Source organism: Corythoichthys intestinalis, chromosome 16 (genome assembly GCF_030265065.1).
Source record: "Corythoichthys intestinalis isolate RoL2023-P3 chromosome 16, ASM3026506v1, whole genome shotgun sequence".
In the NCBI taxonomy this organism is placed as follows: Eukaryota; Metazoa; Chordata; class Actinopteri; order Syngnathiformes; family Syngnathidae; genus Corythoichthys; species Corythoichthys intestinalis.
This window is the reverse complement of record NC_080410.1, coordinates 2,275,857-2,292,203: the sequence shown is the minus strand read 5'-3', so window position 1 is coordinate 2,292,203 and position 16,347 is coordinate 2,275,857. Positions and strand designations below refer to the sequence as shown.

The window sequence follows — 16,347 nt, the reverse complement described above, 5'->3', positions numbered from 1 at the left end:
GATACCATGTATTTTAAAAGGTAAAACTACAATTATAAGCTGCCCTGAGCAGCTTGTAGCCAAGCAACATGAAAAATATCTTTTAGCAAAGTACTATTGTCCAGTTGTCACATAACAAAGGTGTGTAGATGCAAGAGGAACCCCAAGTATACATACCCCAACCTAATTTGGTTGAACATTCTCTCTCTGAACATATGCGTGTAGTTTGATTTTGGCCTTTTTTTTTTTTTTTTTTTTTTTTACGGTGCAATAGGCTTTCATGGAAGAAAAATGGATAATAGATGAATGGGTTACGCAAGTCTCTTTGGCAAGGGGTCTGGGGAGAAATCAGCCAACATGTAATGGAGAATCTTCTCTGGGCCGAGGAATACGACTGGACCAATTTGGGGGGCACATTTTTTTAGTTTAAAGTTCACCGAGAGAACGCTATTTTCTCGCCCCACACCCTCTCGTGTTCTTTATTTTTCAATACCTGCTTTAAAGAAGAAAATGAAAATTAATACGAGAGCCGAGCCTTACAAAAGAAGTCATTCGTCTTGTTGATTATCTATTTGCTTGTCAGGGTTTGAGCTATGGAGCCGACCCTCTCCTTTTCTACATTATAGAAAAAAGGGGAGGGGAGTGTAAAACACTCATGCGTACGCGTATGGTGGGTAAACGAAAAAAAAAAACTGTTATGCAGAAATTCCCCATTAAAGCATTCAAAAACCACCAAATCCGTTTTTATTATCCTGAGCGAAATTGAAGGAGTGGGTCTTTCCCATTCCTCGTGTCCGTGTGTTGGACACTGCATGCCGTTAAATTAACGGGGGAAAAGGGGTGAAACAGTGATATGGTTTGTGATTTAAAACGAGATTACGGGACATAATGTACCAAGATCACTAGCGGCAAGGCCAAATTAATCATTGTGAGCCCCTGATTTCTCGAGACAACTCGCATTTTGTGTTTGCTGGTAATGCTGAAATCATGCGGGAAAATACATCATATACACATCTTCAAGCAAAACATTTGCTGAAAGGCAGATGTTCATTTTAAAACGAAAAGGAAATGATCAGGGAGCAAAGACCCAAATACACGTCTGAAAAGAAAATGTCTTGGGAAAACAATATGTTTCAATAATGTATTTATTTTGTATGCATTTTTTTTTTTACAAGATAGCAAGGTACAACAAGATACAAATAAAAAATGAGCAAAATTTTCGCGAGCTATTCACCCTTATTATTGTTGTTGTTTTTATTGTTGTTATGAATAATAATATTATGAACATCAACAATAGAATGATATGTTTGGAATTTCAATAAAATAACGTTTATTAAAAATAACACTTTTGGACAAACCATATAATATAAGTAAAAGGAAAAACAAGGGGTGTACGATTTTTGAGAGACAGCGAGAAAAAAAGTGGTATTTGCCATGTGGCAAAATGGATTTTGCCATGTGGCATATTTTTTGCCATCTAACTTTTTTTGCCATGTGGCAAAATTGATTTTGACATGTGGCAATTTTTGCCATGTGCTAAAATTGATTTTGCCATGTGACATTTTTTTTGCCATGTGGTAAAATGTATTTTGACATATGGCATTTTCTTGGTATGTTACAAAAGAGATTTTGGTCCGTGGCATTTTTTTGTGTGTGTGGCATGTTTTTGGGGTATGTGGCATTTTTGCAGGCCATGCACGTCCATGCCATTGACGGCTATGCACGTCCAAATTTTCAGTTCTTTTTAAATGGCAGAAAAACAAACAAACCAAAATCCACTTTGCCACATACCAAAATCAATGCCACATGTCAAAATACATTTTGCCACTTGGCAAAATCAATTTTGACACATTGCACAAAAAATGCCACGTGTTAAAATACATTTGGCCACATGCAAAAAAAAAAAAAAAAAAAAAAAAAACTGTGGCAAAATACCAACATTTATTTTGCCATATGGCATTTTTCCACCTGGAAAAAAATGCCACGTGGCAAAATACATTTTGCCACAAAGCAAAAAAATGTCTCATGGTAAAATACATTCTGCCACATGGCAAATGCCACTTAAAAATGCTATATGGCAAAATCCATTTTGCAACATAGCAAATATCACTTTGGTTCTCAGCCCTGCTGCAATTTTTACTGCATGTAACAAATTATTCAGTCATACAATAATGGTCTTCTTGTAACGTTTTAGGACTAAACAAGTTGAAATTACAGTAGTACCTCGACATACGATCAACACACATACTATCCTTATACATCCAACGTAAAATCTGACTTGTCATTTGTCTCGTCATATGACGAAATTATTGAAATACGACGATGTATGACATGGTCGCAAGTTCATTGTTTTCCCGCTACGCGAACACACGGTGGATTTTCTTGTGGGTGAAATCAACATTGGTCCCAAAAAGGTTAGTGCATGTAGTGAAAAAGAAAAAAGCTGAATCTTAACTTTGAAGTTAAGAAGGAAATGTTAGAAAAATATGAGCGTGGTGTGCTTGTGAGTGAACTGGCGAGACAACACGGCTCACCGTTTTTTTTTTTTTTTCCCCAAAGTTTCTTTGTTTTACATGTGTCTTATTGCATTTGTTAAATTAGTCCACATGCACCCACGTTTCCTCCCACCTCTGTTCGCCAGTTTGTATAAGTAAAGGTGACAATAAATGCGATTTTTAAAATTTCCATTTATTATTATTATTGCGATTTGTATTTATAATTCATTTGTTTTTGAAATGTGTAATTGGTATTAGTCATTGTACCTGCAGTATTTAGTATAGGTTTTTGGGCTGTGGAATGAATTAATCAAATTATAATGTGTTCTTATGGGAAAATCCTGCTCGAAATACGATCATTTGGATTTACAAACCAAGTCTTGGAACGAATTTAATTTGGATGTTGAGGTACCACTGTGTATTTAAAAATCACAAAAGAAAGCTTTTCATTACATAATAAGAATGCATGAAATTGTGCCTCTTTATTGAACGACATAAATAAAACTTGTAAAGCGCAGCTGAGGTAAAAATTTTTTTAAAAAGCTAAATTTGGAGTGCTTATTGTTGCATGAGTGATATAGTATTTTGATTTTAAGCATCGTTTTACCGAAAATAGATATTTAATTTATTCGTGAAGGATAAGCAAAAGTGCTCCCTCATTCTCGGTATCAAAGCATGCATCATAATTTTGCAGTCAGTCTACAGATATTTAACATTCAAATGAACATTCAAAAACCTCTGAAGAGAGAGCTACATGTGATTGTTTTACGAACAGCAAGTATTTTGTAATGAGGAAGGACAAAGCTTCTTTATATATTTTATTATATATATATTTACATAGCTTGATGGAAAGATTCAGTTCAGTTCAGTTGCGGTTCGGCAACAGGACCGTGCGAGTGGTTTGGCAAAATGACAGACATAACAGTACCTTGTTCAATCCATTTATCAATTGATCCAGCTGCCTTACAAAAATACATTTCTGTCGCGTTATAAAAAGGGGAATAATAGTCAAATTTGTTGTTTTGCTGTTGTGGATTTCAAACATAAGCATATAAAAAAACTGGGAATTTAATGTGGGACATGATTGTTTTGTATTTTAAACCCAATCGAAATCAGTGTTTTTATTATATTTTATGTCTCATGTGTAGCTCCACCGTCGATGTGGACTTAAACAGGCTTCACTGTCAGGAAAGGTTATACCAGTTCACATGCCGTTTTTAACTATACATTGTCGTTGCTTTGAAAGGCAGAAATGCAGGAGTTGGCTCGATTTTTGGTCAGGTGGAGGTTGCAGTGTAACATTGGGCGTTTGAGTGATTCCCAGACCGGACCTTGGTGTTGGGCAATTTATGATCCTTCTTCCATTTCATTCGCCGGTTCTGAAACCAGATTTTGATCTGGCGCTCTGACAGACACAATGTGTGCGCTATCTCCACCCTGCGCCTGCGCGTCAGGTATCGGTTGTAGTGGAACTCCTTCTCAAGCTCCAGAACTTGCTGGCAAGTGTACGCTGTCCGATAGCGCTTTGGCTCTCCGCCTTTGTAGTCTGAACTCTCTGTGAAGGACAATGTATTGTTTATATTGTTAAATCAATAACAATTTAAATGGTTAAAAACAACGAAGGGAAGCATGCAAACATGTGCGATATACGTGAGATTTAGGTCAACAATTATATTGATAATTAGGACTATATAGTTTCAATTTTAGTTTTGGAAAACACTCAGGTGACTTGAAGTTCCGCTCTGAGACCCCCAATCTGGCCAGATTTCAAAATTGTCCTGTATGCATGTGTCATCATTGGAAAGCTTAAAATCTAAATTTTCTTGGGGAATAAAAAAATTAAGCAGGAGGGCATTAAAAAAAAAAACTGCAAAACCCTAACTGGAGGTAAAAGCACGCGAGAGCATATAAAGACGCCATGATTTTAACGAAATATTATCGCGTACCTCTTTTCAACACGAAAACTCAATTTAACATGAATCATTGAGTGTCAAGACAAAACTGTGAATGGCCACAGCCGAATTTTGGAGGGATTTTATGGGTGAAACATGGTAATATAACAATGGTCGCGATGCAGAAATCGCAGACATCAAGAAGTGGTGGAGATGTTCATTTTCCTATATTTACCCTTTAAAACTTTTTTTTTTCATTTTTTCTTTGTTTGGAACGATTATTTATCATCTAAAATATTGGGGAAAATGCAACAGTAACGAAAAAAATATAATTAAGAGATAGTTATTAGGTAGATGTCTATGACTTATTTACAGACGCCAATTTTTTCATTGTGACGTAATTTGTTTAAAAGTTTAAAATATGTAAACGAATAATTTTTTAAAGCCGTTCTTTATTTTTTAAACAAAATATTAGATATTATATCAGTTAATGATTCTAAGCTAAAAATGACGGACGTTTCCAATTATAAATACGATTACTTACCTTATTTTTATGGCTAGGTTGAAACAAAAGTGGTTGCACGATGTCTGTAAACGGGGGGTTCCAGGGTAAAACGGACACATTAAAAATAGTTCGGGGGCTTAATGCGCTATGAATCTGCCATGGCAGCATATAGACATATTGTTCTATCAAACACAACAGTTCTTTTGGCTTAAAATACAGCAGTTTACTTTATAGAGGGGTGCAAGAGCAGAAACTGCTTTTTCTATAGAGGGGTGCAAGAGCAGAAACTGCTTTTTCAGCCTCGTCTGTTTTCCACCCTATATATATATATAGATTTTTTTTTTTTTTTTTTTTAATAATGCGCACGTGGTCACGTTGCTCTTTAATGCTCCCCAGCAAGCAGAATCTTCACTGACACATGCAGTGACTAAAAATGTTGTAATTTGATATCCGGCCAAATATTTTGAGGTTGAGAATTGTCAAAATGTCCGCAGACATAATGATTAATATTTCAATAGGACAAAAAAGCGATTAGTTACTCATTTATGGAACAATTGATTTCTATAGGTTCCGATGCCTGTCTGCAGGGTGCGATCATGATTGACCAAAAAGCTAAACGAGAACAATTTAAAATCAAAACACCTAAATCAACGCATGTACAATTCGCATATATGTACTTCAACAATTATAAAGACTGCCCTGGAATCGTCCATGTGGCGACATTATAAAACGGTCTTCGATAGGCCGTGTACAGGCAGCCGAGCAACGGAAACACTAAAGGATATAATAGATGGAGGTATTTGCGTTAGCATTAGTGTTTTACGACGGGCTCCATAAACAGGAATATTTCAGCTGCCATAAAACTTCCCCTCCCCTATAACATGAAGTGGGGAAAGAAGGCTCGACAGTGTGGAGCGCACAGTTTATACAAAACTACCACTTAAAATCAAATTACCACAGCATAAAACCTAACTTATGAGTTCAGTCTGGGTTGTCATAAAGCAAAGACTCGAGCCTGAGATCGGACATCGAAAAGGCACCTCGGCCTAGAGGTGTAATAAAAATTTATGGAGGGTGTAATTATGTTGGCCGTGCAAACAGACGCTCGTAAATCTCGAAGGACTAGTAGTCGAAATATAACCGAGAGGAAGCAGTAGATTGTGACCGCAGACACTAAGACTATATACGGCACGGACCTCGACAAGAGCACAAGGAGGAAGTTTGAATGCAACACTTACCAATGTTTACATGGACTTTCTTCATCCACGGATACACTGCGGGGCCTTTTTTAGTGTATGTAGGGGGAGAAGTGTGTTGGGCGTGAGACGGCGCCTCGCGCGACCGAGGCGGAGATGGGCTGGGTGTCACTGAGTCCCGGTCGTGCTCCGGGATTTGGTCGATTTTTACTCCTGTTTGGGGAATAACGAGGCCGCGAGGGGGCATCACCACCGAGGCTTGCTTCCCAGCCCGCTGACATTGGGTGTACTGTGGCTCCGCACGCTCCTGGTTAGGGTGCGTGTGGTGGTAGGTAGTAGAGTCTAGTTGGAATGCGGAAGGCTCATGCTTTTGGGAGCGGTGATATTCCGGAGAGTTGCTGTGTAGATAGTCGCTGTGTGAGTATTCCTCGCAGGGTGGGAATTTGGGGTCCACATAGTTGGAGTTGATCAAATAGGAGCTCATGACCATTAATGACGCACTTTATGTGCATTTGCACAAATATATGACTAAAATTTATATCTCATCCCTTTACTCGTCGGTCAATCCCGTCCAGCAGAACCCTCCTACTTTTCTGTCAACTGAAGAAAGTTCAGTGGCCACGTGACTACAGGGAGCCAAAACAGCCAATCGTTCGTCACCAGGAAATGAGATGCAGTGCATGCGGGCCACAGCAAGCGCACAGTTGTAAGGTCTCGTTTTGTGAAGTCAAAAACAGGTCTTCCAAATACTTTTATCTCTCCCTCCCGCTTCCCACCACTCACGTTTTGCCCTGCAAGGGCATAGGTTTGGTCTCAACTTTTTTGGGGAAGATAACCTGCATGCATACTTTTTGCTGGGGTCGGGACATTAATAAGACCAAACCAATCTGGTGGACGGGGCTCCATTTCTCACGAATATGAACCTAATTAATTGATAGGCTAAATGATCAATGCAAAATAAATCTGTATTGATTTGTACTAACTTTTACGTGTATTGGTTCAGGGGATAAACTGTTCGATTCATACTTTTCCCCCCAAAAAAACTGCTAAAGAAACATTTTTTTTTTAAAACTTCCAGAATGAATAAATTTTATTAACATACACACAAAAATACACAGTTGTTGATAATCTCTTAACTATCCAGGAATGCAAAAAATAAACATTTGTCGTAAAACCACTCAATATTGTCTGTCTAAATCAGTGGTCGGCATCCCACAGTGTTGAAAGAGCCAAATTGGAGCAAAAAAACAAAATTTGTCTGGAGCAGCAAAAAAAATGAAAGCCTTATATAAGCCTTATTGTGGTGGCTACCACTACCACCACAATTTAGTGTTTCACGATTTAGTTAATTATTTATGTGATATTTTTTGGACATGTATTTTCTAGGGGGGCACACTTTAGTTAATATTTTGTCTGAAAGCTTATTAGATTTTATTTGCCAATTTGAGGTAACGACCGCAGCTGTGTAAGATCTGGCACCTACCATTCTGAAGGGGGGTTATTTAAGCTGATTTAATTATGATTGTTTGGAGTAAAGTTTTCACTGTTTGTTTAAATGCACATTAGTTAATTATTGTTTGAATATATGTATATTTTCCATCTGTTGTTGTTTTAAGTTGACAATTTTTGGTTAATTTGTCCTTCAGGTGGTCATTAGTAGAGTCCACCCTGATTTCAGCGGCCACATAGATGTGTCTGGAGGTCAGTTTGGTTGAAACCTTTTGTTATGTTGAGCCCAAGATATTTTGTTAAACCGTTTCTTTTGTGACTTTTATTAAATTGGAATTTCACCTAAGTTGAAACACCATGCAGTGTCCTTGTGTATGTTTGGTCCACTACACTTATAATGCAGGCAACATGTATGTATGTATGTATCAATATTAGCTATATTAACCTAATATCAAAATGACTAAATTGGCTACAAATACAACCTTCATGATTACCGTGCTTTCCGCACTATAAGGCGCACCTGAAAGCCTTTAATTTTCTCAAAATCCGCCAATGTGCCTTACCTTATATACCTCACCAGAGGTTGCGCTAGACATTTTCGTTGTCTGTCATTTTGACTGACAGGGTCATAAAAATCCGGTCATAGTCTATTTTTACCCGTCACTTAAATTTTTTAAATGATAATGATGACATATTCAATAGTATTTAGTTTTCATTCATTTTTAATTAATATTGTAACACTTGCTTGGCGGCGAAAAATTAGACACGGAAGTCGTGGTATTTTTCTCCCTTTTTACTCTGCTTACCAACAACTCCGCCCCCAAAGAAAAAGAGGCAACGATATAGACCCCAATCACCAACGTCACACAATGATCTTAATTGTGGTTGTCAGCCCAAAATCTTCTAAATATATATTAAATGCATCTTACCAGATATAAAAAGACTACTACATAGTCTGTGGTGATCGTTTGGTGCCCAGACTTCTTGTCGAATTACAGCAGTCCATCTCGCTCTCATCTTCACCATTTTGATTATTAATATTAACGAGCAGAAAAACACGCCGTAATAGGAGGCATGTACGTAGCGGTAATGTGTAAATATGACGAGCTGACACACAATATGGCGGCTCCGGTCAGGGGGGCGGAGTTGTGACGTCATGTGATTGGGTGATTGGATGACGCGCTGGCACACCGGGTGCACCAATAAGAACCTCGCGTTGATGTGTCAATCACGGTGCCGCTGCCAGACCCCGGTGACGCTACAATATTCTGACAGAAGAGCCAACGACGTCATGCATTAAGAGAGACAATAGCTAATATGCTGACTCGCCACCCTGTGGTCTGGGGTGTGAATTGCAACCTGTCAAAATGACGGACGGATTTCAGTTTTTTCCGTCACCGTTTTAAAAAACCGGTCAACGACGGAAAATATCCGGTTAACGCGACCCCTGTACCTCACCCAATGTACCTTATATATGGATCAATATTAGTTAATCATGGCACGGCATTGCGTTTAGCTCAGCTCCATCTTGTGACGCATAACTCAACACCAACCACTACTACTAGTGCTACTACTGCGCCTAATAATACAGTGCGACCTACACATGAAACCAAATTTAAAATAGACCATTCACTGAAGATGCGCGCGTAAAATACGGTGAATGTTTATTTTTCCCTGCAGTGAATCCTATAGAGCACAGGTGTCAAACCGATTCCAGAAAGGGCCTAGTGGGTGCAGGTTTGCTTTCTAACCAATGAAAAGGACACCTTTTCACCAATTAGATCTTTTACATGTGTAATCAGTTAAACTTTGTCAGGTGCTGCTTGTTTCAGCAGGAAGTTCATGGTTAAACTCTCTGCGCGTTATCGGTTGGAACAAAATCCAGCACCCACTAGGCCCTTTCTGGAATCGGTTTGACACCTGTGCTATAGAGAATGACGCCCTGCGTGACTACTCTGTTGTATAGCTGCCTCAATTTTAACTTCATTACAATTTTAATGAATTAGAAGAATGTTTGTGTCATACTTTTCCTTCTACATTAACCTTATTAAAACTAAAGATATATTTCCCTGCCGCATATTTTTCCATTTTCAAACATTTTTGACAACGCTCCAGTAAGCCACTAAGGCAGCGCTAAGGAGCCGCATGTGGCTCTAGAGCCGCGGGTTTCTGACCCCCGGTCTAAATAAACATATATAACTGAAAAAAAAAAAACTTCTCAGGGTATAACAAAAATAAAGAAAAATATAGCCTACTTTCCGGTAAAACACGACTGCTTTTGTCCACAAGCACAGCTCAACACAACAAAAAACGATAACTTTATACGTTGACAATAATTAATGTATGATTATCTAGGGGGGGTGTCTGCATAGGCTCGAAATAATATTTTTAAATAAATAATGTAGAAAATACATTTTCATTTTAAATTCATTAAATTTTAAATAAATGCAAGTAATCAGCCAATCAAATATGCATTTGAGGGGGGAAAATGGACCTGCACATTCAGCAAGTGCAAAAGGGTAAATGTAAGATCTGAACATAATGAAAATAATTCACTTTATAAGGGGAGAGTCAATTCTATCCTTACAACCTATGGAAAGACAATCTACTTGACCTACAGAACTGAACTCATTATGTAATGCTAATAATGTTGCTGGAAAGTTGGTGGATACAATTTGAGCGTCTTGAAAAGTTAATTGTGTTCTATACAATCCATATGCAAACATACGCCCTTGCTTGAACTGTACCTCCCACCACAGCATGACTTGACGAAAGCAGAGAATAATTGTTGGCCACGGATAATTCTTTTATTCATTGCATCAAAATATTCTTTTAACTCTTCCCACATTAATTCAGTCTATGTTAGTAATTTCTAATGAGCCATAGGGAAAATGATAGTTGACAAAAAGAAAATCTACACTGTTTGTGATTCATACAAAATCCCACACAATCTGCTAATTTCATTTGCAGACCTTCGTTCCTTCTATATTGAACTATACAATACAGGGATGGTTTAATTTAACATAAACGCACGCACGCACACGCGCACACGCATGCCCCACCCACACACACGCTCTCTCATTAATTATAATAACTTCAATTTCACAAACGAGTCCAATCTGAGTGTACAGTAAATGATCAGTAATTAATAAAAACACATGCATACAAAGTATTCTAATACATATTGAGGGCATGCAAACTGTTCCAATGACTGCAAATGTTATTTTATGTTGGAACATAACGACCCCACACACCCACCCAACACCGCCCCCCCCCCCCCCCCCCCCACACACACACATACACAACAAATTCCCCAGATGAACAGACAGTGGACTGACTGCATCATTTTCCAACTGTCATTATAGAGACAGTGTTCAATTTTACTGTACATAGCCTTTGATAGAGTAAAGTGGTGTCTAACGGGAGGGGGCATGGGAGAATTTTTTTTCCCCCAGGACAAACATTGATTACTTTCACTTGAGGCCTAATTATCTGTGCCTAAAGGCCTCCTTTGGGGAATCATCTCAAACCCAAAAAGTTAGATCCCACAGTGTTGTCCATCGGTGCCGTAGTGTATAGATCTACTATATACTCCCCTAGAAGCGAATTTGTGATTGCTTTGAAGATTTTGACACAAATCCGGATCTACAGGGTAGATATAGAAGACAGTGTCTCTCAGATTTATGCAGCGTCAGGCGATAATTATTGCCCATGGGTTCAGTTTTACGACACTATAGTGTGCACTTTTTTTTGTACTGTACTGAACAGTCAAGAACCTTCATCGATTCTGCCCATGACAGCCTCTATCAAGCAGATCCTCGGGTGAAAGTATATGCATAGTTTTATTATTTACAAGTAGTTGCTTACCAGTATTATGATAAATTTTCCCCAGAACAGAACAACCACTAATCCACCTAACTAAGCGCAACGAATATATGCACTATAAAACACTTCCAACTTTTCAGGATGCTCAAATTGTCCCTACCAACTTTTAAGCAACCTTATTTGCGTTACATAATGACTTCAGTTATATAGTTCATTGGCACTGTCTTCCCATATGTTGTAATTGTTGTAATTGACCCAACCATTATTAAGTGAATTATTTTCATTATGTTCAGACTTACATGTACCTCTTTTCACTTGATGAATGTGCCGGTTCATTTCTTTCCCCCTCCGAAACACACATTTGATTGGCTGATGACTCCCCTACAGACACACACACATTATATATTAGAGATATTAGGGATAACAAAAGTTTTTTTTCAGCCAGCAGAAGCCTCTTTGAAAAATGTAAAAAGACGTCAATGTTGTGGAAGTGGGGAACACAGCACTAATTTTGCTACTAAAATTCCGACCTACATCTGTGTTAGCTTAACATTAAACTGTTTGAACTTGCTAACCTGCGAAACTCAAGTAGGAAGCTGCTTAGAGAGAAGTGTCCACCTGTATATGTTTTCTACTGTTAACGTTAAACTGTTAAAATTGTAGTGAACCGAGGTTTTCCCCCTTCTCTCCAATTTGAGTTTTTTTTGTTTTTGTTTTTTAATTTATGTGGTCTTAAAGCAGCTTACAAAGGAACTTTCATATTTTTGTTGAGTTTTTACCTGAAGGACAGCTCCATTTTTAGTTTTTTTTTGTCATTCCCTGACAAAGATCTTTTTTTTTTTTCAGTTAGATTGAATTTCTATATTTAGACAATGTTGAATAATTTAAAAACAAATGTTTTTTTTTTTTTTTATTCCTGGGTAGTTAAGAGATTATTATATTCATTGTGTATGTTGGTATAATTTAAATTATGTTCAAATAATGCAATTTAAATTTGCTCATAAAATTTTCTGGAAGTTTTCAAAATGTTTCTTTAGTAGTTTTTGAAAACAAAGGTTTGAATTGAATGGTGTAGGCCAGGGGTGTCCAAACTTTTTGCAAAGGGGGCCAGATTTGGCCCGGTAAAAATGTGGGGGGCCGACCTTGGCTGACGTCCTTTATGTAGAACAATATGTTTAAGCAAAATTTAGCAAGCCATTCAGTGTGTTACATCTGCTTCATTAATTTTTTTAATGAATAATTTCAACAATCTTGCAACTAGCCTTTGAGGCATTCTCTTTCGACTCTCGGGCTCTTGCGAAATACTACTGATGTGAAATTAAACTAACTTCAAGTTGCTTCAATTTCTTGCTGCGCATCTTCCCTGTAATCTTCTCGTACATGTCAGCGTGTCTTGTCTGGTAATATCGCCTCACATTGAAATCATTAAAAACAGCGACTGTCTCTGCAAATGAGGCAGACACAGTTGTTGCGTATTTTAGTGAAGAAATAGTCCAATTTCCAACTATCCTTGAAACGTCAGCCGTCACAGTCAGCTTTCTTTTTTTTGTTGATTGTCGCCATTTTAGAAAATGGAAGTAATGGGTAAAACGGAGTAATGTTGCTTACCCCTTAAATACCTGCAATGTGAAGCAATTCTCAGAGAATCCCAAAATTTGAAAAATAAGGTCCTAATGAAACCTTTTTTTCAAATTTGTGAAAAGAAAAGTCAAAATGAATATGTGTAATACGTACTCTAATATCTATAACCCATGCTAAATCATGTTTTTTTCTCATGGAACCTGCAGATGCATGTGTTGACTTGCATCCATCTTTTTTTTTTTTTTTTTTTTTTTCAAAAAAAAAAAAAAAATCAAACTTCTAAATTAGTCTCAAAATCATGAATATTTAGGTGTATCAAATGTGATACATATGGCGATAGAGGGCTAAAGTGCTGCTGCCTTTTAGTGGGTAAATGAGGAGAGCATTTTGTGTGTAAGCTACTTCATATGCTGGTTGCAGTACTGCTGACCAATGTAGCAAGTCTGTGTGCTGGCCAGACGTTATTGATTTTATGACTGGGCTGGGGGCCGGATGAAATTCGACCAAGGGCCGCATTTGGCCCCCGGGCCGGACTTTGGACATGTCTGGTGTAGGCTGAACCAATACACATAAAAGTTAGTAGAAGTCAATACAGATTTATTTTGCATTGATCATTATGAAAGTCCCATCCCCAGCAAAAAGTGTACCTGCAGGTTATGCCATTTCGTCGCTACCAACGTTGAGACCAAACCTACGCCCTTGATTGTATTCTATTCTATTCTATTCTATTCTATTCTATTCTATTCTATTCTATTCTATTCTATTCTATTCTATTCTATTCTATTCTAAACTGTTCCGTTCTGCTGTGATCTGTTTTGTCCTGCCATGTCCTGTCCTGTGGGTGCATTCACCTTGACCTACCGCCCTGCCATCACCACAGGTATCTATCAAGGTGTGTTGAGTGTGGGTGGGACACTTCCCATGCCTATTTCAAGTTTGTCAGCAGTTGTCTTTTGTTTAGGCTGCGTAGTTCACTTGGAGGTCAAGTTGCGATTCAATGCAGTCAGTAAAAAGAGGCATACTTGACGAGCTGAACTATTGCCTATCCAAATATTATATGAAAACAAAGAAAAGGTATATAAGCACCTTATACCAATACCATCATTAAGTCATTTAAATGTATGAAAGTAGTAGTGTGGTACGGTGGACTAGAATTTCATTTATTTGGTTTTCCATAAATGCTATGAAGTTGAAAAATATGTCTATATTATGTATAACTAAAAGCATTAAATATTTCCCTGTATTACTATTTTGGCATTTTAAACGGGATTTTATAATTATTATGTTTATTATTGTATTATTGTTATTATATGTAATAGTAGAAGTAGAAGGCCACAAAGCGTCATTTTTTGTCCACCCTCTCCCAAGAATAAAAAGAGACAGCAGCTAAAACTAGTTTTAAATTGAGCTGCAGTTATTTTTATTCAGACAAAAAAAAAAAAAAAATCAAGAAATGACACCTCTCCAAATTTGGGGCGTGTTTTTTTTGTTTTTGTTTTTTGTAGGGGCTCGCCCTGATTATTAATTTATACAAGCGTGGGAGCATGTTTTGTTCTAGATATATTGCATATAATTATATTTGCATTTAGCTACAAAGGCTTTTGCCCTCCCTCCTTTTTTTTAAAAAAACATCTAAAACGTTATTTTATTTTCAAGTCATAAACGGAGTAAAAAGTTTAACTGAATATATTACAGAGAAGGTCGCGTGGATGGGTCTTATTATTTGTCTCGTCTTGACAGTGACATGAAATATTATCCAGCTGAAAAAGAAGGGCAACTAAGAGGAATGCAGTTTTGCATCTTTGTGAAAAGTTTGAAAAATAAACCGTTTTGCCATTCCCAGTTCTATTCTTCGGCAGAATGCGCGGCTAATAAGAAAAATGACAAATTCTCAGGTCTGACCAAGAATTGGAGTAGTAGGGGGAAAGAAATATTCAGCTCATTTACAGTAGCTGCAACTACTGAGTTAAACGAATATGCACGTTTATAGTACCTATATTAACATATTACAAAAAGAAAATAGTCGCTGTGCATGCATCTAACTCGGTTGAATACCGAGCGAATTAATTCAAAACAAAGGGAACAGTTGATGCGGTTATGAAGCACGTGGTATCCTTTCTCACCACCTGCACCTGATACCCTTCACGCACGCGCATGCACGCTGATGACAGGAGGGATACCCCCACTCCCCACCTTCCCTTACAAGATTGTTTGTACTCACTCTTATGTGGCTATTATCCGCCTCCAGCTCCGCTTTTTTTTTGCCAATTTCCATCTTCTTCATGCGAAGCACTTTAAAAATCAGCATCCTTTTCGTTTTGGTGATCCGTAAAGGCAATTCCATTATTCTCATCGCGTTTTGGGGCGCCACTGGTTATTCGGAATCTCGCTGGAGGTGTCTATGAACGAGAAAAGAAGATGGAAAGTCGTTGTAATTTTCCATAGACTCAGCCCCTCAAACGCACAAGAAAAAGACTACCGGTATTCAGTATGGCCGACACTGCAGACTGTTGCTGTAAAAACAACCTTGAAAGTATCCTGGAACATTGCGACAGCACTCTCCATTGTATCAGCGATGCGATCACCATTAAACACCCGACAAAATTATGGCAGGTCCCTTGCAGTATTTCCATAATGCAAGCTGTTTGGTGCTCAGGGCTGCTGGGAGGACTGTGCTCTCCAAGGCATTGAGTGTCATTGTGCGTGCGCGTGTGTTTGTGCGCGCGCAGACTCAAAATTTCAAATTAATCTCGCAGTATGGTACACGCTTTGTTAAACGGACGAGGCGCGTCCCCTGTTCTCAACGTCCTAGTGTGACAACTGACCTCCCGTTCACCCCAAGCAAAAGCCCTTCCACTGCCCCACCTCTCTGCAGCCACCCCCATTCCCTCTTCCGCAGCCTTTCTTTCTGCCATTTATCCCATCTCTATCCCGCGCTCTGGCATTGTGATTTTCGCTCTAACCGTCATAGCAAATTGACATGAGAGTAATTAATTTGGAGAAAAATGGCCGATGGCAGTGGTGGAGGTTGGTTGGTCTTTATACCGCACTCTAAAACAGATTTTTCTTTTCTACGAATATCATTTGTCATTTCCTTTTGCTGTGAAACAATTAATGACGCACCATGACGCTTTATAACAATGAGTGTAAACATTTATTGCAAAATGTGTCGCATTAAATATACCACAAATTTAATATATGAGGACATTTTTTGCTTTCATTCACACTTTCACCTGACCATATTTCAGATATTTATACATGCCGGCTGCAAATCCATCCCGATTCAGTGCATTTTTATTACAAATACTTCGAATAAATATTTTGAATAAAAGCTCATTTTAAAAAATGCTTTAGCACATTTAACTTTTTTTTTTTTTTTTAGTCATTTGAAAATACTTTATTTTTAATCGAGAATATATTACTCA

At 38.0% G+C, this 16,347-nt stretch overlaps 2 protein-coding genes across 3 annotated transcripts in view; both read right to left on the bottom strand.

Moving 5' to 3' along the window:
• The window catches only part of hoxb3a (homeobox B3a), a 94,356-nt gene extending 79,159 nt beyond the window's left edge, over positions 1-15,197 (bottom strand). For both annotated transcript variants that reach the window (XM_057860742.1, XM_057860744.1), the window contains exon 1: positions 15,144-15,197. The gene's annotated coding sequence lies outside the window, so the exon portion shown is untranslated. The remainder of the gene's footprint in view (positions 1-15,143) is intronic.
• Positions 1,185-6,756, bottom strand: hoxb4a (homeobox B4a). The gene is made up of 2 exons (XM_057860752.1): positions 6,110-6,756; positions 1,185-4,029 (listed from the first exon to the last, which is right to left on the bottom strand). The coding sequence occupies exons 1-2, from the start codon at positions 6,555-6,557 to the stop codon at positions 3,752-3,754; spliced, it is 726 nt and encodes a 241-aa protein (XP_057716735.1). The 5' UTR covers positions 6,558-6,756; the 3' UTR covers positions 1,185-3,751.
• Positions 15,198-16,347: the final 1,150 nt, after the last annotated feature.